General features: G+C 35.4%; 3 protein-coding genes across 6 annotated transcripts; 1 reads left to right on the top strand and 2 right to left on the bottom strand.

Moving 5' to 3' along the window:
* Window positions 1–420: 420 nt before the first annotated feature.
* Window positions 421–854, top strand: LOC145643069 (uncharacterized). Its single transcript, XM_081694231.1, has 2 exons — window positions 421–633; window positions 741–854. Exons 1-2 carry the CDS (start codon window positions 421–423, stop codon window positions 852–854), a joined length of 327 nt encoding a protein of 108 aa, XP_081550357.1.
* A 4,889-nt stretch (window positions 855–5,743) lies between these two features.
* Window positions 5,744–17,116, bottom strand: LOC145641881 (uncharacterized). Of its 4 annotated transcripts, none has more exons than XM_081692900.1 (17): window positions 16,981–17,116; window positions 16,694–16,849; window positions 16,294–16,554; window positions 15,833–15,930; window positions 15,015–15,177; window positions 14,806–14,916; window positions 11,831–12,760; window positions 11,590–11,742; window positions 11,404–11,503; window positions 11,219–11,313; window positions 9,520–9,711; window positions 8,926–8,982; window positions 8,772–8,843; window positions 8,530–8,628; window positions 7,131–7,262; window positions 6,869–7,042; window positions 5,744–6,295 (listed from the first exon to the last, which is right to left on the bottom strand). In XM_081692900.1, exons 2-17 carry the CDS (start codon window positions 16,838–16,840, stop codon window positions 6,131–6,133), a joined length of 2,949 nt encoding a protein of 982 aa, XP_081549026.1. In that variant the 5' UTR covers window positions 16,841–16,849; window positions 16,981–17,116; the 3' UTR covers window positions 5,744–6,130. The 4 variants fall into 4 exon arrangements, with proteins under 4 accessions (XP_081549026.1, XP_081549027.1, XP_081549030.1 ...); XM_081692901.1 differs by having other exon boundaries at window positions 16,294–16,527; XM_081692904.1 differs by lacking the exons at window positions 16,694–16,849; window positions 16,981–17,116 and having other exon boundaries at window positions 15,015–15,166; window positions 16,294–16,435.
* Window positions 17,117–21,494: 4,378 nt separating this feature from the next.
* On the bottom strand, window positions 21,495–21,971 carry LOC145643068 (secreted RxLR effector protein 78-like). Its single transcript, XM_081694230.1, has one exon. The coding sequence runs from the start codon at window positions 21,969–21,971 to the stop codon at window positions 21,495–21,497; it is 477 nt and encodes a 158-aa protein (XP_081550356.1).
* Between the last annotated feature and the right edge of the window lie 1,561 nt (window positions 21,972–23,532).

Here is a 23,532-nt window from a genome sequence, read left to right as displayed (position 1 = left end):
GGGGAAATTGATAGTGGTTTGGGATTGAATCAAGAAGTTGGTTTGAAAAGACCCGAAGATACACGTTGGGATCATATTACAAATGTGTTCTAAACATTATCTCCTTGTTTCCTACAATTGTTGAGGTACTTGTGCACACTGGCAAACATGGTTCATCGGAGGATAAGTTTAAAACTCAAATTGTTGGTTTCGTTAGAATCATTTGATTTTATTTTCATGTCTCACTTGAGGTTGACTATTTTTTGATACACTAATGATTTGTGTATTTCTTTGCAAAGAAAAGAACAAGATATTGTTAATGTCATGATACTTGTTTCTTCTACAACGAAAGTGTTACAAAAAATGAGGGAACAAGGTTAGGATATTCTCTTGAAAAAAGTAACTTCATTTTCCAATAAACACAAAATTGATGTTCCCAATATGGAGGCTAATTATGTTCCACATGGAACATCAAGGCGTTTTGTTGAGAAAGCTACAAATGAACATCATTTTTGTGTTGGAACTTTCTTGGAAGTGATTGATTTGCATCTTCAAGAACTTGATAATCGGTTTAATGAGAAGAACATGGAGCTACTTACTTGCATAGTTAGCTTAAGTCCTAAGGATAATTTTTCATCCTTTGACAAAGAAATGGTACAAAAGCTAACCTCATATATAAAAGAAGCTTGTCTTATTGTTATTCTATATTTATACTTGTCTTATTGTTATTATATATTAATACTTGTTCATTTTTTTATAAGGTGCTTAAACTTGCTTCTTTGTACCCTGAAGACTTTTCATATAATGTGTTGTTGAGTCTTAATGATCAACTTGAAGTGTTCAAGCAAATCATGTTAGATGATGAAAATTTTTGAGATTTGCATGACATTAATTCTCTTTCAAAGATTCTTGTCAAAATCAAGTTGCATGAGACTTATCCTCTTATCCATTTGCTTATCAAGTTAATGTTGATTCTTCTCGTTGCTACGGAAAGTGTTGAAAGATTCTTTTCGGCAATGACAAATATCAACAATAAATTGAGAAATAGTATGGGTGATCAACTTATGAATGATTGTTTTGTTACTTTCATTAAGAAAGAAGTGTTTTACAAGTCCCCGATGAAGATATCATGATCGATTTCAACGAATGAAGACTCGGAGGATATTTTAGTAGTATGTAACCAAATTGTATTATTCAATGGATTCTGGGGCTGTAACTTTTTAGTATTAAACAAGTATGTACCCGAATTATTTGTATTATGTACCTTTTTAAAAAAAAAAAAACATGTTAATGTTAGTTGAATTATCAAAATTGTCCCCCCATTGTCAAATTTCTAGGTCCGCCACTGAGCATGGTTACTTGATAGTAATTGGTGCTTGAAAGTTTGGTTTTATTTTTCACATAATTGCAAATTAGTTGCATTAAGTATGAAAAGTTTGTTCTTTGTTTCTTCCAAGTACTAAAGATTCAGTCTTTAATTGTTTTAAGTGATTGAAACTTTGAGTTACTAAATTCCATGAATATTTGGTTAAACTTTTGATTAAATCATGTATTAAGTTGATTATTGGAATTATAAAGTTTGAATCTTGTGATAGAAATTTCATTTATCTTCATATTGGAATATATAATTTTTCAAGGATTCACAAGTGTTAAAGTTGGAATTTTTATTGAACTAGTGTTCATGTTTCCAACTCCCTTTTAATTTGTCAAAATCTCACGATTAATTTTAATCAATTACATTAATAGTGAGTTATTGCCCTTATTATTTTATTGCACCAAGTTAAACCAACTTTATTAAAGAATGGTTCTTGGAAATAATTTTGGTTATATGTACCTTTTATGAATTTTAATTAAAGTTGAACTTTTAAAAAATTTCATTTTGGCTAAATTATATTAATTCCAAAATTAATTTGAAAACTAATTAATAGTCACGCAAAAATGGGGTTAAAAACATGTGGTTTTGCACGCAAATCAAGGGCAACATGCCCCTTGGCGAGCCGGGCTGCATAGCAGCCCGCATGTGGCTACTAAGGGCAGGCCTCGGCGTTGGTGCAGCCATGCGTGGCTTCTGCCACAGCCAGCAAGCACGGCTTCCAAGCCATGGCAGCAGCAGCACCATGGTGCGGCAGGAAGCCGACCATGTGTGGGTTGTTGTGCTATGGCTCAGCTGCCCGTGGTTGCTTTCCTGTGGTCGAACCTTGTGGTGCGGGGCGTACTACGTATGTGTATGTACGTTGGTGCTTAATAGGGGTTAGTAAGCGTAGGCATTACTTGCGAAGTAATGCGGTAAGCACTCCAAGTCTTGGTGCTAGACATTTTTACTATGCTTTTTTTTTTTTTTTGCTTAATTTGTCGTTTTAATTATTTTATTAATTTAATTTGGTTTTAATTATTTTAATAAATGTTGGAGGCTAGGCCTCGGTTTTTTTAGCGGCATTTGCAAAATTTAATTTTGGCAAAGAATTGGGTTTATCGGCTTAATTGATTGGATTAATTAAGATAGATGCGGAATTGTGGTTCGACCCTTCTTCCATATCTACATAGTTAGAGGACTTAGGAATTATTTTTAACTAGATGATACGACTTTATCCTGTCAAAATTTGGCGTTGCTGGGGAAAGGGTTTTATTTTTATTTCTGATTGTTTTTGTAGTCTAGATTATTCTCTCTAGTCATAGAGAACGCAAATTTTTTTAGACAAATTTCTCATATTTGTTTGTTTAGTTCTGTGTTTATGCCATGGGGTTCTAGGTCAGGTTACATTCCATTCGATCCTGAAATCGCGACTTCTCTCTCATGGATAATTCATCCATCTTCTGTTGCAAAGCCAAAGCTTCAGCATTTTTCTTTTCAGTTTTTCGAGTTTCTTAATTCTTCTCTCTTCGGCCTCTTAGGCCTTTTCTTATCTTAAGCGAACAATCTCTTCTTGGATTTGCTCTATTGGTGACATCGTTATTGGACTAGAGTGAGTTGTCAAAGCAAGATGGTTTAAAAGAGGTGAATTGTTTGATGGTAAACGTAGAATGGGAGCGCCCGGGAGTCTTGCGCTGGGTGTGGTCGTACAACTTAATAAGTTTCGCGCGCCACCTGTTCGTGCGAATTTTATTTGAACATTGTTTTTTTAATTTTTCTTTGTGCCTCTTTTTTTTTTACGACTTTTGATTTTTTTTTTTTTTTTTATGATACCCTTCGAATGTGACTCAAAATTACGAAGGGACAACATTGTAATTGGGAGCCTAAACCAAAACCAAAAAAGGCTATCCTAAAACAAGTCGCAAATAGTCATGTAATCACGTAAGCATACCATAAGCCAAGATTCACATAATGCCTTTCTAATGGTCAAAAACTTGGGTGTCCAAAGGTACCATATTTTATGAAACGATGCACAAATCAATCACTCAATGTGTTGACTCATGACATAGTCCTCCCAACATTTTGTTGGCGATATGGGTGGGACGATTGTTATTGATTTCGGGATGGCCTAGTGTTGGCTACCCCTAATCAATGAGCCAATCCCAATGGGTTATAGTGTGTTATGATTATGCATGATGCAATACTGCTTGTTTGGCTTTTACTTTTGCGAAAAAGGAAGATATCATGCGTTTAAGTCTCGCTTTCTAACTAGAGGTTATCCAAGTTAATTATTCTCCTTACAATCCATAGTTAACCTAGTGTTGGAAACCTTGGACTATAACTAAAAACTAATCTTGTAAGCTCTAAGTCCCCAGTTGAGTCGCCACTGTAAGGAGGGTGTGCCTATAAGCGTCGTTTAAAAAGCGTCTACGTTAAACATGTGTGAATATGCTTGGCACTCATAGGAAGTGGGAATTGACGTATGTATACGATTAGGGACAAATAAAGTAGGGAGCCGCCAACAAGTTTTTAAGGAACTTGTAAACCGTTCACGGATCATAAAAGACAACCACGATTAAGGGGCAATGAAAGGCAACAACAATTGACCCGTATAGGTTACACCCCATTCATAATCCATGAGATTACTAACTCTATATGGTTCGGAACCACGAAAGGAGGATCGGGGATGATGGTACGAAGTGAGTCATGGAGTCACATTCGCCCGTATTGGCCTCTACTCGATTCTTATAGTGAAAAGTGATTCCTGCGATCTCAAAAGCATACAAACAAAGATTCAATTTGCTCCAAACTATTATTATGCTAAATTGGTTGAATATTAATGCAACATATAATTCTAAAATTTGTGATCACTTTAATTTATCAACAAGAATAAAAAGGAACCTAAATCGGTCGTCCAAATTATCTTATTAAGCGTGGTATTCAATTACATATTCCCTTTAACATGCAATATCGTGATTATAATAACAATAGAATAAACATTAATATTGAAAGAAATTTAACCATAATAGTCAGTCAAATCAAATAATAATAATAACTCTAATCATGATACTAGCAATAATAAAGAATAAAATAAGAGTAATTAAATGATTAATTACTCACTTTCCGTGTTTCCTTGAATTACTACATCATGAATAAACTGTTAATTATTTCAATAAAAATATAAAAAAAAATTAAATTAATAAAAACTAGAGTTAATTTGGTCCAAACCCTCATTTAATTATACTTCCCTTAACCACTCCAAGGAGTCCATACAATACCCGAAGTTCTATACTTAAACCAAGGCATGAAAGGTATACTCATTTTTTTTTTTTGTGCTGGTTCACTGTGCACCTTAATAGATCCGCCCCTGGATCTGCCTAAGACAGTTTAGGGAAAGGAAAAACAAAGAATTTGATTTGCCTAAGACAATTTAGTAGGAATTTGATCTCAACATGTTGCCCAGGGCATTGAGTTAAAGTTGACAAAAAAAATACTAGTATTATGAAATGTACGAGTGGTGATATAAATTTTTATTAGGGGCCCACTATATTGACAAAAAAAAAATTAGGGGCCCACTAAATATACGAGTAGTATAATAGTGTAGTTACAAAAAATATACGAGTAGTATTATGAAATAAAGTAAGATGTCCTAAATTCCTATTTTGGTCATTTTTTTTAACTGAGGGGCCCACTTTTTTTTTTTTTAATTTCCCTCTTCTTTTCTTGTATTACACAAATTTCCTCTTACTATTCTATCTCTACTCTATTCTACTTTCATTTAATTCCTTCATCTTCCAACATTAAATCATTGTCAATCCTTTAACCTCCCCCTATTACAGATAGGCGGTCTCTTTGTTGCTTCTATTTGAGATTAGCCCACTGTTAGTTTTTTAAATATCAAAGAGACCGCCTATTAAAATATCAAATAGGTGGTCTCTTTGTTGCTGCTATTGCCACCACGTCATTAGAGACCTATTATCTAGATAACAGGTCTCTTTTTGTCAGCCATTGAATTAGAAGAATTTTTTGCGCTGCTTTCATATTTCATTAACGAGACCTGTTATATTTGATAACCGATCTCTTAAGTTATTTAACTTTTTTTTTTTTAATAATTCTTGTTTTTTATGTAAAAAAATCATAAAGTTAGTTTAATGTAATAATTTTATAGTATGTATTTTTATATCCTGTTTTTGGCTTGAAATCATATTTGTGAAATATAATTTTTTTATATAATTTTTGGATTGAAACAAGTGATCAATTATTGATGGTGACTCATAAGTTCGAAAATCCTGGATCCGCCACTGGCAGATCCTGGGCAACAATGTGCTACCCTGCCAGGCATAAACTGCTTGATAAGAACCACAAACGCTGGCCTTTACAAAAGAATATGTTACCACTAAAAAAATGAGTACATGAAACGAGTACCAACACCAACACCCTAAAATATAATCCACAAAAAATAAACTACATCATTTACATACGATCAGTGCAGTGCTTTGGAACACACACACTGACACACACAAAATCCATGTAATTACAGTCAACTAGGTATTCTATATACAAGCTGCAGCTACACAGAACAACTTTTAAGCCACACCCCACCCTCGCCCTCACCAGCTCGCCTGCTTTAGCTAGTATGATAAGGGTATCTGCATCATCAGCTAAATTTCAGGCAAGCTTGGAACATTAAAACTTGTGAAGGGAAGTTGGCATGTTGCGCAACTTCTACCTTTGACAGGCAGTACACAGAACAAAATTGTTCTGATACAAATGGGAAATAAAAAAATGTGGGGATTCCAATCACCCAGGTCTGCTTGGAAAGGCCTTTCCCGTCTTCACTGATTCAGATCCAGGGGCTGTCATCATATTTCCATTATCAGACATGTAGTAGTAGTTGTAATTTATTCTAGTCACCAAATCTGCCAAATGTGGAAAGTGTCCAACATTGATCTTGAAGGACAATACCTGTAAAGCCACACATTGAGAAAAATAACACTATCATTACATCCTTCTTAACCTGCAAGACAGAAAATGCTATATGTAGCTAAAAAGAAAAGCTGAGAAAACCAAGCAGTAATTACACTGATTTATGAGTATTTTTGTCATAATTTCCCAAATTTATACCATTTTAGGACAAGTAATTAAAAATATTAATGCAACCCTTAGGGCTGCTTATACCCTATCACTATTTAGGACATCTTACTTTACCCTCATTAATTAATATCTTTCTAACTACTCCCGCCCTCACCCACCTCACCACACCCCCCCCCCCCCCCCAAAAAAAAAAAAAAAAAAAAAAAAAAACAACCAATACTGTCTACCTAGCATTGTATGGTAGCCAAATGTGGTGAAATTAAGAACATTAACCTGCCCAAAACCACCATTTCTTACTTCCAACATTTTACTTCATTTATCTTAGTTTCTTTTCACTATGTACCCTCCCAGTTTCCACTAATACTTTCTCACTGCAGAATAAAAATCCCTTCACTTCCTTGTGACTTTAGACAGATTTATCTAAGATGTGGAGAGAAAGAATACTCTGAGAAGAAAGGCAATGCAATCATCGAACTGCTTCTCAATACGTTCCACTTCCATTTCACATCTCGTTTTAATAGCAGAAATAGCTCCACCACTATTAAGTGTCTGCTGTATCGAGTAGAAGTCCAGAGCCAATCCAAGGATAGTGTTTATCCTGCTGGCTATTAGTGCCCCCTGTAGTTAAAACAATTTCACCGTAGTATGAACTAAGAATGGGTGGACACTATAAAATCATAACATATATAAATGAGAAGATACATACCAGCTTATCAGGAACAACAAAGCATTGTCTTTGTATTGATAGCAAGTAGGCTTCATGTACTTCAATTACTTCGTCTAAAGAACATGCTGCTGCAATACCTTGGCACATCTCACGCCAGGCACTATGATAGACCTGCATCACCAAACGGATATGAAATTGACATTTTGTGAAACTCGTGTAAACACTGACTAGATGATTACATTGTTTGCTACTATTAAACATCAAGAGCCAGTCTTTTCCTCTAGATATTATAAGTTGAGGCACTTAGAAGAATTAGGTATAAGGTGGGACGTTTGCATGCTAATGTCAGCAAAGAACATCACTCAACCCCACACCAAACTAGACGAGTATCCAGACCTAACTAACTAACCACCCATAATTTTAGTCTTCACACTTCTCGCCAAGTAACCAAGCTTTTATGAACAAGACACCAGCTGATAGTACAGCTCCTGAACTACCCTGAAAACTATTTCAATAATGCTATTTTGAGGTTTATATATTGCTTACCAATTACCCCAAACAAAATTTAGCTTCTACCAAGGCTAGCACAATAGATCATGTATCTTCTAGCCCTTTGTATGGATTTAAGGAAATGGAGGGAAATGAACGGAAGGGAAATCGAGATATGGTATCTTTCATTTGAATAACAAATGAGGAAGGAAGGGAACCGGAGGGGAGAGAAATGGAGGAAAATATTATAAGATAATGATCTCTCCAAAAATGGAGAGATTTGGAAGAGCTCATCATTTTTCCCTCCCCTCCCTTTCCCTTCCCTCCCCTTCACCTCCCTCCCCTTCTTTTCCTTCCCCTTTCTTTATCCAAACACATTGTAAAATCTAAACGGTCTATTCATGTCATCAAAAAAAATCTGGAGCAATGAGATAAAAGTGTTTTAATATTGGAGGCAAGGTATACATCAAACTACACCTTAATCTTCAATCATGGAACATGCATATCACACATGTACAAAAGAACTTGACAAAATCTTGTCAAGCCAAAATTCCAATGGGCTTTAATTGTGTGGGTGAGGTGTGTACCTAAAGAAGGAAGTGCTTTCCATTGCCAACGACAACTATTGACGGGAAAAATCAGAAGAAACGGAGACTTCTAATGACAGTTCCCTTTTTTCCCAAATTCACCTCTTCTCTTTGTTTTCTTTTAGTTTTCAATTTATAAAAAGTTGGAAAAGTTGTTTGTGGAGATTTTCAGCTTAAAAAAATTGAAATCAATGCCACAAGCCAAACTTTACTTAATTGTCCGGAAATAGTAAGGCCGAATATATATCCATTACGATTTCCCCTGAAAATGGAAAGAGGGACAGTGCTAAGGAACATATAAGTAGCATAGAAAAATTAACAAGTCTGCTTGAAGCAGGCTTTTATAAGGAGAAATATCTTACTCTATCCATCACATATTGGTGAAAAGCATCCACAAAATGCAATAGTTTCTGTTCTACTAACCAATGGTGCTTGAAGTTGACTGTCACCAAACCTTTTTTCTGTAAATAATTGCCAATGAGAATGGAGCAGTGACGCTGATAAGTACTGTGATAAAAAAAATTTCTCATAAAAAAAAAAGAAAGAAGATTAAAGTTGATTTTTCTAAACTAGGTAAAACAACAAGATGAAGGAAAAGTGTAACCTTCCATATCCATCTCCGAACTTTGTCAAGTACAAACTTTGCACGCTTAACTTTCAATAGGAAATGCATCACCTACGTGTAATGTTTTTCAGAATTTAGCAATTACTGATGTCAATTTGAATAAAGAAATAAAACTATATGAGCAAAGTTTTACCTGGTTATACTTTCTAATTGCCTCAGTGTTAGCAATAAGTTCAAGTGGCCAAGAAACCTATGACATTAAAATATGCACACTTTGTAAATTCACTGAAAACAAATGAGCACCCTGCAAATTTTGGATGGGACAAAAAAAGGAGCTAAATTGCCTACTTGCGCGCAACTTAAGAAGCAATTCAAACAAACAATAAGACAAATTGACTTAAGGACAAAGGTAATTTTATGTTTTAGGGAATCTTTTTTATGGAGCTCTAGGAATGTCTATTAGTTGAAGGGTGCCTGGCAACAATGTTTAGAGTAAAAGCGACAAGTCAGACGCCTACTCTTTCCAACTTCATGTAGGCTATCCGTTTTTGTAGAGGTTAGTTGTAGAGGAAGGGATTGAGCCGAGTTTTCCAAACATCAATAAATTATAGGCCTCATGTGTAACAAATATAAAAGCTAATTTAGTTAACCTTTAATCTGATCCATTATATAACAAAGTTGATAATTTTTCATAATAGATTAAAGTTTTTGTGAAGATGGTCACTTCATTCTCAGTATTTAAAAAATAAATAAATAAATAAATAAAAAAACAAATTGTGAAACCGACCTTGTAGGTGAAGTTGAGTACATCAAGACCATTAACGCCCGAGATATTATCATGACCTCTACGAGGAGTAGATGGAATAGCATTTGCATTCTGATGATCACTACCATCAAGACCATGAGGTTTTATGATAGAGACAACCAATGAGTCAGGCGCAGTCAATAGCATGGCATCTGCAGAATTTCTGATGGACTCCTAAAATAGACAACAAAAAAATGCTAAGAAAGCAAGCAAGTTCAGTCATCAAAGAAAACAAGTTTAATTAATTTGCCAGAAACCAAGACCAAGTTCCAATAAAGCTGATGGAAATAAATCACAGCCTTGTTTGGTGATTTCCGCAGGGAATAACATGTTAAAAAAGCTCCATTAATATAGAATTCTGATAAAATTTCCATGGAAATGAATTTCATATCATATAAGGTTTAATGAATGCATGTAAAACACAATAATTTGAACCAACAATTATATACTCATTTAAAAAACAAAATATGTACTTTGGGTGACGGATGAAAGATGGAAGTGCAACATACCCAAACCCCCCGCTTCCAAACTATCATAGGAGCCAAGTGATAAAAGGAACTTCAAGTTTCATGATAGGTGGTCAATCAAACAAAGTAACGTTTTCCATGGAACTTGAAGTTACCATAACAAACTATGTCTAACCAAATAAAGCCCGAGAAACATATTAATAAGCACACAAAAAAGGGGACAAATAAATAATATTAATCATACACATCTCCACATTTTCAACTTCTCTCAAAATTTCCTTGCCTTAGGTTCAACAGATAGTAGATTAAAAAAGATTGAATCAGTTGATATTCAAACACTCCCTCCGTTTCTAAATACCCGTAACAGTTTGATCTAGACACTATTCATATACTTCCTCTATTTTATCAAATTGCACCTTTTTGGGCACAAGAGTCAAGAAAGGGAGTAAAAGGTGAAGATACCAAAAATGCCCATGTGACTACAAACAAAGGAAAGAGAAAAAAGGTGGGGATAATTTTGGTTTTAATCAAATGTAGATAAAGGTATAATGGCTATTTGGTATGTGAACACATGATAGAAATTTATGAAAGCATACCATACAGGGAATGGTGCAAAGAAAAAAATGGAGGAAATATTATTTTACCTACTCGTACATGTTTTACTAAGATGTAAAACTCACATGTTAATATGTTATTGTGTAATGCTGTTCGATTAGTCTCAATATATATTTTCAAACATTTTTTCCATGACGTTTTATTAATACACATTATTACAAATATCTAAGTCAACCTTGTATGATCAACGTATCCAAATCCAAAGGAGATCTACATCAGGGAGTTTTCAATATTGCAGAAAAACCAGGAAGCCAAAGCCATGAAGGGGAGCAATCAATATAAAGAGACATCCTTATATATTTAAGAGGAAATGTGGGAATATTTTTCTATTGCTTATTTTACTTGAAGCAAGTTGATTATATATTAAAGGCCAACATAGTGTCTCAAGATATCATATTTAGATAAAAAGATGTGATTCAAAGTTGGAGGGGAAATTAAGAGCATTTTACAATTCTTATTTCTACTATCATATTAACCTTCCACCCAATCTTTTGTGGATTCCTAGAAGCCATAGCCTCATAAACTAGAGTAAAAATATGTATAACTTCAGAATCAAATTTGTCAAGGAAAGTTCTCTCTAGGATTCTCAAAACCCTCACCTGCAGTATTAGATTCAGCTCAAAATCATCATCCCATGATTCTCCTTTATCCATTTTATTGAAAATCACTAACAAGAAGTGCTGGAGAAGATCCCCTGAGATCAGCATCCACATCAACCATAAATCAAATTCTAATCAGCATGGTCATAATACTCAAATAAATGATTGGAAATGGTAAAAAGTACCTGAACCTAACAAGTATATAGCACGCAACACTTCAAGCTCATCCATCAGTCTCCAGTCCTGGAGTAACTTTGACAGCATGTGACTTCCAATAATATCCACCTAAAGTATGCAAGGAAAAAAATTGAATAAGAACCTGTTCAGTTGCTACTGATATTTATTTCTCTAAATAAATAGGAAGCAAGAACCTGCTTATTAATGTACACTTTCAGACATTCATGCAATATAACCGTAGGAAGGGGTGAACCCTTTGGTTCAGCAATTTGAATCCAGCGAAGAATTCTGGAGGGCAAAGTACTATTTTTCTGGAGAGGTAACAATTCTGACATCTGAAGGTCCACCTGACAACAAATAACAAATCATTTATGGAGAGGTGATCCGAAAAAATAGCACATATAATATCATTAAACAAGTATTTGAATAACACACCTGGTATGAAGGGAGAATTGTAGGAAAGGGAAACATAGCTTCTAAAACTTTTGTCTCTTCTATTGAACGAAGCAATTGAGACTCACTATGTTGAAAACCAAAAGTGAAATTGGTTTGCTTGGTCAATAAAGACCCTTCGTTCTCAATATTGAAAACAGCCTCCCATAAATCCTCATCATTTAATGGGGGAAGATTTGCATTTTTTGACAGGGTCGAAGTTCCTAAGGCATCTTTATTCTTGTTCAGTAATTTTTTACAAACAGTAATAACTGGGTTTTCAGGACAGAAAGATTTCAGAAGTAGGAATTCATTTACCAAACCAGTCTCAACATCGCTTTTACAATGAGGCAACGTAATTTCAACTTGACGAGAAGCTTCTCTTTCCTGTAATGTACTATCCAAAAACTCAACCCAAGCCTTTCTTGGGCATTTCATATTAGAACTCTCACTCTCTATTCCTCTAAGATTTTGCTTCTCCACTTCACATTGAAATAAACAAGGAATCATAGAGGCTAAATCATTTTGCATAAAGTACTTGTACACATGATCACCATGACCTATCATACCAGCCACAGACACAAAAAATAGCTCTACCAATGTCAACCCTGCTGTACTGTACCCTCTATGGGATTCACTAAGATCATTAACACCGCAAGTACTTCTAAAACCCCCCAAGTCCTGATATCTCCCTCCTGAAGGTGATGTCATACTTGAAGACATTGGAACATGCCTGATCAACTGCAGAGACTTTCCAGCAGAAATAATTTCCTTAGCTATGTCCTTAATAAACAATGGGCATGCTTGGTGCTTAAGAGCCATGCTTGAGATCTCAGAGTCAACTTTTTGATGTGTTAGGGATCTCCAAAGATATCTTTTCTCCCAAAATTCAGTGTCATTAATTGACACAGATTTATTTTCATAGAAGAACAACTGTTAGAAAAAACAAAGAAATGAATATCAAAAGTGAAAAACAACAACAAATAAAGGATTAAAGAAAGAGAAATTGTTAGACAAATTATTCATCCTCGTTGAGCAGGGACAAGTGCTAACAAAATGGGGAAAAATAAACTCCATGTGTGAAGGTATCTAGATGTCTGATAAAAAAAATTAAAAAAGGGCAAATTGGAAATTTCATAATGTTCTTATACACCTATAAACATCTAAATATATAACACCGCAATAGCAAGAAAACATAGCAATAAGCCAATAACCAATCCATAAATTTTTTTTGCAGCCACTAAATGTAGCATAAAATTTTCTTCACTGGGAGCATTTGCAACAAAATGAACCACTCTGGATCTGACAGTTACCACAAACATCTTACAACAAATAAAGGCTTAACCCAAAAGGATTTGGGATCAGCCAACATGAAATGTCATTCAACCCATCAGTGAAAACACTGAAAAGCGGAGCAGGACAAATCAATTAAGAAAGTAAAATAAGGCAAGTGAAACTAGAGAAAACATGGGTAGTAAAAAGAAACCCAGGGTGACAAACTAACACTCAAAATTTAGGCAAAAAATTAAAATTTGAATAATTATTATAAATTGAAAATAATTATAATACACTTTACAAGTTTACACAGATTATGGTTGAAATATACTTTACAGTTTTACATAACCTTGTCTTTCTATTTTGTGCAGAAGTTAGAGGTCCTAAGAATTTACTAATGTGTGTAATATTATTGTATACTCTAATATGTTACTTCAGTTGCATTAAACTATCAATATGCTAAATTAAAGACAGATAAGCTGCTATTTACAAGCTACTTTGGGATATCTCTTGCAAGAAAGATAAGCTGTGGGTTAGATGGATTGATAATTATTATATGAAACGTAGGTCCCTGAGTGAGTTTCAATGCCCTATTGATATGTCTTGGCCTTTGGGGAAAATTTTAGCTTACCAGCAGATAATTGACAATATTGGAGGGTGGTCTGCTATTGTGAAGAATGGGAAGTTCTCAATCAAAAGTGCTTATCAGAAACTTAGTGGAATTTTCCCTGAGTTCCAGTGGAGAAGGGTCATCTGCAACAACAGTGCTACTCTTAGAAGCATATTTATTGTTTGGTTACCTATTTGGAGAAGATTATCAACTCTGGACAGGCTTGTGTCTTGAAATGTCATAACAGATGCAACGTGTAAACTTTGTGGTCAGGGCTTGGAGTCCACTGAACATTTGTTCTTTAACTGTTCTTTTTCTGCTCAAGTTTGGCAGAAACTGTTACATATCTTCAGTTTTTCCAGGAAGTCAGAGGGGTTTGCTAAAGATTTGGAGTGGGCTATTAAGTGCAGTAAGCGAGTTACAGTCAAGCATAAACTTTTTTTGATGCTTTTTGTGGAAAGCATTAATGCTATTTGGTTGTGTAGGAATAATTTCATTTTAAGTAAGCTGAGTAAATCGACAGCTACTATTTTTCGTGATATTAGTTTCAAGGTTGCTTGTAGGTGTTCGCATGAGCAACACAATTTTTTGTTAGACTTGTATTAGGTTAATTGGGTGGGGTTCTGGCGGTTTGTGCCAGCCTCTGTGGTGTTGTGGTCTTTGTTCTATCCTTGGTGATTAATAAAATCTTTAATTAATTGCCAAAAAAAACAGACAGATCAAAATGATAAGGTAATATAACGATCTATAACAGATGTCTCAGCATGATATTATTAGAAAAGTAACGTAATGATATTACGGAAGATGAATATCCATACAGAATAGCCTTTATTTCAAACAACAGAATAGATTCTGAGAAATCTCATCATCCCACAACACGTATACCATATCTCCACCTTAAACTCAGACATGATTTAAAAGGCAGCATCAAAGAACGTACAAGATACAACCCCTGGGTATATCCATTCACCCATCCCGAGCTAAATCCTAAGAGCAACAATTCCCCAAGAATCATTCTTTAGTGCCTACAAAATCCTGAGATTACATTTGATAAAAAAAAAAAAAATCTAAAATCATTTTCTCAAGAGATTACCTCATTATAAGGATCATCGAGGATTCCTTCGAAAATCCAGGAATCAAGGATCTCAATATATGGCAATAGACTTCCAAGAAATAAATATAGAAGCATCTTGTACGCGTCCTCCTAAAAATTGCATGGTTTGTCATTAAAAACGAAAAAATAAATTAAAACACAAGCATTAAAATAAGAAAAAAAAAAAAACTATGGTACTTTAATACAACCTCACCACCCTGCACAAGACAAGTTTTATTTAGCTTCTTGTAAAGCTGATCAAGGATATGGACGGCCACTTCAGCAGCAGGGGCAGAATGCTGAGAATCAAGCCAGAATTTTGGGACAGCTTCACGAACCATTTGTAACAAAAATTCAGCCCCTGAACAAAGGCTAAGATAAATTAAGCATAGTCAGATAATCCCTATGCAAAAGCAAAGATATAATTGTACCCAACTCCAAACTAAAAACCATATACACATCAGCTCATACAAGGATAAAATAAGATCTCTACTGCCAATAAAGGGTATAGGAGATCCAGATTCTGGAATTTTTACAACAATGAAGCATATAAACCCACTCCTACAGGCATGAACACCATCAAAACGAGACTGGAGGCAAAAGATGAGCAACAAAACAAAGCCGAACATAACACAATATCTGCAATTCCTAGAACAAACAAAATGAATTCTTGGGGTACATTGCAATGTTTCTCTGCCATGATATATATATATATATATATATATATATATATATATATATATAATGTTTTACTTTTATTTAAATATCATAGAATAATTTTTTTTTTTACTTTTTTTACAAAATTTAGTGTTGGAAGTATATATTGAGCAGCCATTAGGCAATAACACGTCAATCGCTACAGATGCCTCTTGTTAAGTATCCATTAATCTAAGTAGTACATTAGTACATTTACAATACCAACAACAAACAACAAATGCACACAGCTAGGAACATAACAAAGTTTACCATGAAACTAGAATTGCATTTAAGATAGTATAGGGGCAATATACATAGATAGAATGCCAACCTGGACAAAGAGTTGGCCATCCCCAAAAGTGTTGGAACAGTCCTTGGATCAGAGTCATTTATCTTTACATCTTCCTTCAAAGCAATGTCTCGCAGCCTCTGTTCCAAACACAAGCTAACTAAGCCAATATAGTAAGCACCAAACAAGAACTCTATACTAGTTACATCTTACGGAGTACTAAGTTAATTGGTTTGTCCCAAAAAATTGGTTTATACACAGATAGTATAATGCATTTCCCAATATAAACATTAATTTGTACAATTACAAGTTTAGAACTACCAATTTGAGTTGTGTTGCCACTAACTATTCAAAACAAGGGTAGATGGGAATCCAATATTATTATTTATTCATATAAGTTCACAATGTGACAATTTAGTTTACAAAAATCAGAGCATTTTAAACTTTAACAATAACAATGCAACTGAGAAAATACAAGCAGATAAACAAAACAACAAATGAACCTTGAGCCAAGATGAAACTGAGCTCCCGAATGCCCTCAACGTAGGAAAGTATTTCCCCTCTTTCTCAATTCGTTCTACAACAAGCTCTACTAGCCTCAAACAAGTTGCAGCGTACAAAAACTGATGGAGAACATCATGTAAACTCGTCTGAGAGAGGTGAGTAACATACATCCTAGTTTTGACATAAAATCGACATTGATTATCGTCCCAAGCAAACAAGGGGCTAGAATTACCCTGCAAAATATGCAATACACCTTGAACCTACAAAATGAAAAACAACATAAATAAACGAGCTTTCAAATGGGCAAAAAAATTTACTCCGTATATCATAAAGAGAAAATTAATAAACCTAGAACTAAGTTTTATCATTTTTATGGATGCTGATAGATTGAAACCGTACCAATTCAAATTCACTGGTCTTGTGGGAAGTAATTGATGTTGCAAAGTATACGCAGGCCCGTCCCTGATCCGGGGCAGAAGGAGCGGCTGCAGGCCCGTCCTTGAGGCAGGGCAGGAGGGGCGGCAGGGAAAAGAGCTCTGATTTCATATTTATATCCTAACATTAAAATGTTGTGCAATACATTAGCAACCAAATTTGATTCATAATTATAGGGATATTTGATTCAATTATCGATCTCAAAATTTTAGGGATATTTGATATGATGATAACAATTACAAACAACTTACCTCAGAATTTGCTTCAATGGGGGATACATGAACTAGATTCACGCCAACTGCGCTTCAATGGATATCTCACTAATCTTTTTTTTTTTTTTTTTTTTTGAAAGGTATCTCACTAATATGAAGAGAGAGCAATTCTATAAATCCCTATGACCCGTCACAATTATTAAAGGAATAGTTCCGTCTAATCTATATACTATATACTAAAGTAATCACCAGAGTTATCCCTTAAGTACACATGTCACATTCACAACAAAAATTTTCCCGCCCAAATATTTTTTAGCTTTTTTTTTAAATTTCTTTTTTTCCCTTAAAAAATAACATGATAAAAAAAATTTAATGAAAAAAAACTTACAATAATTTATAAAATATTTTAAATAATGTATCTAACAAGAGAATTTTAAGGATAGACATGATATGAATTCAAATTCAAAAATAAAAAATGTTACATATAAGCCATTTCATTTAAACTAACTCCATTTTAATTGAATTTTATTCATTTATTTATTTATTTTTATTTTCAAGTCTTATTATTATAAATCCGTGCATTTGCACGGGGATAAAACTAGTAAAGTAATAAAATACTCCTCCGTTTTTAAGTCCTTGCTCCATTTTTTTTTCCGGTCGTTTTTAAATATTTGCTCCATTTCCTTTTATTGAAAGCTTTTACAATATTTAATTCATTTCTCTAGTGAACCCAACATAATACTCTCTCTCCTCCTATTCTTCCACTACTTTTGTTTTTTACAATTTTTTATTTTCTCAACTACCTCACTACCTCCATATTTTATTACTTTCTCTAATTTCTCCTAAAACTCCGCGCATGAAGAAATTGAACAAGTATTTAAAAATGAAGGGAGTAAATGGGCTGATTCTTTATACGATCATTCCATTATAAGGCAGCGCGGACCTTTTAAAGGTTTAGAGTAAACCTGTTTTAAAAAGTACGGAATAATAGTTTTTTTAAAAAAAAAAAATACTCCGTAGTATAGTATTACTGTATTAGTTTAAATTTACACTTTCTTTCCCCACATATTATTTTCACACACCAAACCTTGTATTATTTGTCTCGTATATGAAAAAAAAAAAAAAAAAAAAAAAAAAAAAAAAAAAACCTTGTATAAATTGTTTGTAAGTTTTTTTGTTTTTTTTTTGTTTTTATTTTGAAAACGATTAAAATTACATTAATTAAACTGAGCTTACAACAAACGAAAGGAAAGTAGGGTAACATAAGCCAATGACAATCTATCATGTGTTTAGCATGAGTTTTCCTAAAAAAAATTTCTCAAAAAAAATGTGGTTAGATGACTCTTTTGTCATGGCCATTATGGCAAACTAATAGTGTCGTGTGAAGTGTGAATTATGCAGTTGTATAGGTAGTGTTACCTTTGCGATTTTAATATCAGGTGACGGTCACCTACATTTTATTATAAATGCAGTTGCAGACTACAAGTGTAAAATTCACTTAGTTAATTGTATGAGTTGGTTAGTGTTCTGTGTAAAACGGAAATTGTTAGTGAATAACTTTGGAAGTGACAGCTTTAATACTTATTAAAAAAAAAATTTTAAAAAAAAAATCATCTAAATCATAAAATTAACCGAAGAAATTTCCAAAATGCAAGAAGAGATTACATCACTCCACACCCGTTGGTCAAAGTACCATGGTTGAAAGTGAATCAATTTGTGTACTACATTATTACCCCCTCGCTTTACAACAGACCATGAAACACTAGTAAAATTAGAAGAAAAAAATCTAGAATATCCTTTTATAATCAAATGAAAGGAACTAAGGTCATACAAACGCTTCCTCATTGCCTCAATCACCACCAGATTATCACTCTCGATCTCAATACAATTATACCCTATGGAAGAGGACTCTATGGAAGGGTATTTGTGTCATTGCCCATTTAATTGAAGAGAAAGAGACAAAGGCCTACTCCTGAATATTGTCGGCTATAATTCAACGGTAAAAAAAAAAAAAAAAAAAAAAAAAAAAAAAGTCATTCAAAAGTTAAAAAAAAAAAAAAAAAAACTTGCGAGAGGAGAGAGAAAAAGAAAAGATAAGGTTTGAAGAGAGTTTCTCAGTGGAAGCTGCGAGAGGAGTGAGAAAAAGAAATAGTTCAAAGAAGAATGTGTTTTGGATCTTGGTAGTTGAAGGTTTGCGATTTGAAGCTTGTGAATCCATTTGACTTAATAGAAGAAGAAGAGAGAGAAAGCGAGAAGACAACCATAAATCCCTCAAAAGCGATAGTCGAAGGCAAATTACTTGAGTTATAGGTTTGCATTAGTAATTTAGGTCTCATTTCGAAGGAAGTCAACGCCAATAATTACTCTACTTGTCATGAATGACACTAACAAGTGTTTGTTGGTACATTTACACCCCATGTTGGTATAGAATTTGTACCAACATAAAGTCTAAAAATACCAACAATCTTGTTGCTATTTTAAGATCTCATGTTAGTATAATTACTATACCAATATGAGATGTAATTATACCAACGAGACCTTGTTATTGTCATTTTTTTTTTTTTTTTTTGACAAGAGCAAAGGAACAAGCAAAATTACAAATAACTAATAGTATTCAAGCGGCAATCCCTAGCAATGTCATTTGCCCTCTTGACTTGGTCTCTGGTAACTTTCAGAATTGTGCATCTTTTGAAAGAAGCACTCATTTCCTTTCTCTCGTTTACCGTCCACAGGATCTCAATATCCTTACCTCTTTGGTCTTGAAGGTTGTTAAGGTGCGTGGTTGAATCCGATAGGACCAGGAGTCCTTGCAGGCCCTTTGCATGAGCCCATTTCATGGGTTTCAGGCATGCCCAAGCTTCACACTGTAGAGCAGAGTTTGCTGCCCCATGTCTTCCACCTTCAGTTGTGTTCATCTCCTCTTCATTACCCCTGAAAGACCATCCGATCCCTGCCCTCTTGGTCTTTTTATCCCAAGAGCCATCCACTTCTACCAAGGCGTTTTCAAACCCCTCTTTTTCCTGTCCCTATTGGACGTGATTAAATCCCGGCGGTAGATAGGGGTCATCCCTTTCCTCGCCCGCATTATTATGATGCCGCTCCTCATTGTGTGTGAAGGTCTCAGGGTCGTGTATAGCTTTGTTGATGAATTCCTCAACCAAGCTTACTCCTCCATTCGTAGCATTGAAACTTCTCGCATTCCTCGTTTTCCATAGTCCCCATAAGGTCGCAATAAAAAAGACAATATGGGTACTATGCTTACCATCCTCGCTATTGAACAGTAGGATAAAAGATTGGATCCAATTCCTCAATGAATCGAACCCAGTAGAGTCAGAGCAAATTGCCAGGGGACTGTTTCCCCAAGCCTCTTTTGCTAGAATACAGAATCTGAACAAGTGTTGGCTATCTTCAGGATCCACCCCACATTAACCACATAAATTATCTATATGGATACCCCATATGGTTAGATTCTCCTTGACTGCAATTCCATCATGGTAAAGCTTCCACAAGAAGATCTTCCATTTTAGTTTGATGATCATTCTCCAAATAAGCTTTACAAACTCTTGATCCTATTCATTATGGATCTCCCTTTGGCTTGAAACCTCTTCTTTCATAAGGAAATAATACCCCGTTTTTACTGTATATTTCCCCGAGGGGTGGAACTTCCAATAGATGACGTCATCCTTGCTCGTGGAGGTTAGTTCCATTGATAATATGGCCCTTCCACTTTCCCAATCAAAGCAGTCTCTCACCTTTTCGACCTTCCAGGTGCAAGCTCCCCTGTTAATAAAATCACTAACCTTCCAGTTCCTTGCAGCCCCTAAAGTTTTCCTGGAGTTAACAATGGGGGTCTCTCTGTTAACCCATGGCATGTTTATAGCCTTGATCTTATCTCCATTACCAGTTTTCCAAGCAAACCCCTTCTCAAACACATCTATGACCTTTTAATTTGTATGCTAGATCTTCCCATTGAAGGATTCCCTCTCCGGACAGAAGGCATAGCGAAGGAACAAATCCCACAGGGTTGCATTCCTCTATGCACCCTTGACAAAAGCAGCTGCGGATTTAGGTGCATCCTTGTTTCTTGTTTGAACAGGAGGGCATCATTTAGAGTAGAAGCCCCTCTAATCCCTAGCCCTCCCATACTCTTAGGGGATTGGATGACAATCTTACTTACCCAGTGCATACCTCTTTTCCCATTATTGGACCACCATAACCTAGTGATTAGGGAGTCAAGCTTGTTAGCGATGCTTTGTGGGAGTTTAAGACATTTCATAACATGCGCTGAGATACTCACCAAAACCGTATTAATGAGGACTAGTTTAGCAGCTTGTGACAGACGCATAGGGGCCCAAGACATAATTTTCTCAGAAACTGGAAATAGTGACGTTTCCTTCCCTGGATATCTATTGGCGCTCCCAGATGAATCCCCATGTTGTCTGTTTCAGCCATAGCTAGGATCCTTCTCAATTCTAGCTTTATGTCGTTATCCACCCTTGGCGAGAGCTTTACAAATGATTTTTGTAGATTTAATTGTTGGCCTGAGACAATGCCTAACCTATGAAGGATGTCCCTGATACACCTACAAGCCCCTTCATGAGCTTTGAAAACAACATAGCGTCATCGGCGAAGAATAGGTGAGAGATGGAGGGGGATCTCCTGGAGACCCTCAAACCTTTGAACTGGTTGATATCCTCAGCTAGAGATAACATTCTGGAAAGCATGTCCATAGAGAAAATGAAGAGGTAAGGGGATAGAGGGTCCCCTTGCCTCAGACCACACTTAGGAGAAAAGTGATTAGAAACCTTCCTGTTGATGATTGTTTTGTAACTCACTGTCGAGATGCACTGTGAGATCATCCTAATCCAGTGCCCTGAAAACCCATAAGCTTGCAGTACCTTAAGTAAAAAGAGCCAATCCACCCTGTCATATGCTTTTGACATGTCAATCTTGATAGTAGTGAAATTCGAACCCTTTTTTGAATTGATAAGGTGCATTAACTCATGGATCAGAAGGATGTTATCCTCCATGTATCTCCTTGGGGTAAAGGCATGTTGATTCTTCGAGATCAATTTCGGAAGTATTCCCTTTAGCCTATTCAGCGGGCACTTAGAGATGCATTTGTAGACTGTGTTACAGAGGCTAATCAGCCTGAATTGATTAGCAAGCTCTAGGACTTTGACTTTTGGAATCAATACCCAGGGATTGGTTCCACTCTTTGAGCATGTTTCCGGATCTCGGGAATTGGTGGACACTATCCAATACTAATTGACCTAACTCTTCCCAGTAGACATGAAAGAAATCAGCAGTAAAGCCATGGCAACTTCGAGCAGTGGATGTCGAACATGGTCTTCTTTATTTCTTTGTCTGTGAACGACTAGTCAAGCCCTTCCCGATCTGCGTCAGAAACTTTAGGGATATCCAACTCCCTAAGCAGCAGATCAATATTTTCCCCTTGATTGGCTTGAACCTCCGGCTTGTATATACCTCGAATGGATGTTAAAATCACCTTGTCCACCTCCTCTTGCCCTTCTACCCAGGTATCATTCTCATTCCTTAAAGTGACGATCTCATTGTGTAACTGTCTTTGTTTTAATCTTCTGCACATTGTAGGAGTGGGGCAGTCACCATATTTGATCCAGTTTGATTTCATTCTTTGTTTCAAGAAATCAAAGCTAAGCTGGTTCTCCGGGATTAGTTGATTTATGAGTTTGATGTACCCCCTCCCTCTTGAACCGAGTTGATATTCATTCCTGTGTCATGAAGCTCCTTTGAGACCTTCCTCCAGTTAACCCCCCAAAGTTTCTTATTTTCCACGCACCAATATTGCATCCTTGTTCTCATCCCCGACAATTTCCTTGCTAATTGGAACATAGGAGAGCCACCAACCTCCATGTTCCATTATTTTTCCACTATTTCCTTAATCTCTGAGAATCGAAGGCACCAGTTTTCAATTTGGTATGGCCTATTAGAAGCATGGGTGCTTCTTTTCGAGAAATAGGTGATAGCCGCATGATCAGAACAAATAATGGGTTCATGCACTACTATTCCATCCGGCGAGTGTTGAAATCATTCCTCCGTTATATAAGCACGATCTAACCTTTCCAAAATAAGATCATCTTCCTTCCCTTTTGGTGCTCCAAGTAAACCTTGGCCCTGAGAAAGGGACTTCTGTGACATTACTACTAAACCTCCAATCTAAGAAGGAATTGATACCTCGAATTTGATTCGATCCCCCAACTTTGTCGGTTCCACTTTCTACTTGGTTGAAATCCCCTATTACAAGCACATTTTTGAACTCCTCCAATATCCATTGGAGTTGTTCCCAAACGATTTTCCTATTCTCTACTTGAGGCTCTCCATAAAGAAACAAACATGCTTAAAACTTCCATTAGCTTCAAGAATTTTACAAAGGATAAAGTTTTTTGTAGCATACAAGCATTCCACTACATCATTAGACCAACCTAACACTAGGATCCCTCCACTACTTCCATCCGAATTGCAGCCAAAAATTGAAGTAGGGTGCAACATACATAAATTACTAGCCGCATTAACAAAATTCATTTTTGTTTCTGAGATAAACATAAATAA

This window comes from Chenopodium album, chromosome 8 (assembly GCF_948465745.1).
Source record: "Chenopodium album chromosome 8, dcCheAlbu1.1, whole genome shotgun sequence".
Classification (NCBI taxonomy): Eukaryota; Viridiplantae; Streptophyta; class Magnoliopsida; order Caryophyllales; family Amaranthaceae; genus Chenopodium; species Chenopodium album.
The sequence above is the reverse complement of the archived record's forward strand: the minus strand, read 5'-3'. Positions and strand labels throughout refer to the sequence as shown.

Excerpts from the sequence above, each read along its gene's own strand:
- LOC145643068 (XM_081694230.1), bottom strand. The coding sequence starts at position 21,971 with ATGGAGGATAACATCCTTCTGATCCATGAGTTAATGCACCTTATCAAT.
- LOC145643069 (XM_081694231.1), top strand. The coding sequence starts at position 421 with ATGGAGGCTAATTATGTTCCACATGGAACATCAAGGCGTTTTGTTGAG. Across the intron at positions 634-740 it reads CATCCTTTGACAAAGAAATG|GTGCTTAAACTTGCTTCTTT; the intron begins GTACAAAAGCTA and ends TTTTTTTATAAG.
- LOC145641881 (XM_081692900.1), bottom strand. The coding sequence starts at position 16,840 with ATGAAATCAGAGCTCTTTTCCCTGCCGCCCCTCCTGCCCTGCCTCAAG. Across the intron at positions 16,555-16,693 it reads AGACCAGTGAATTTGAATTG|GTTCAAGGTGTATTGCATAT; the intron begins GTACGGTTTCAA and ends TTCATTTTGTAG. Across the intron at positions 14,917-15,014 it reads GTCTTGTGCAGGGTGGTGAG|GAGGACGCGTACAAGATGCT; the intron begins GTTGTATTAAAG and ends TGCAATTTTTAG.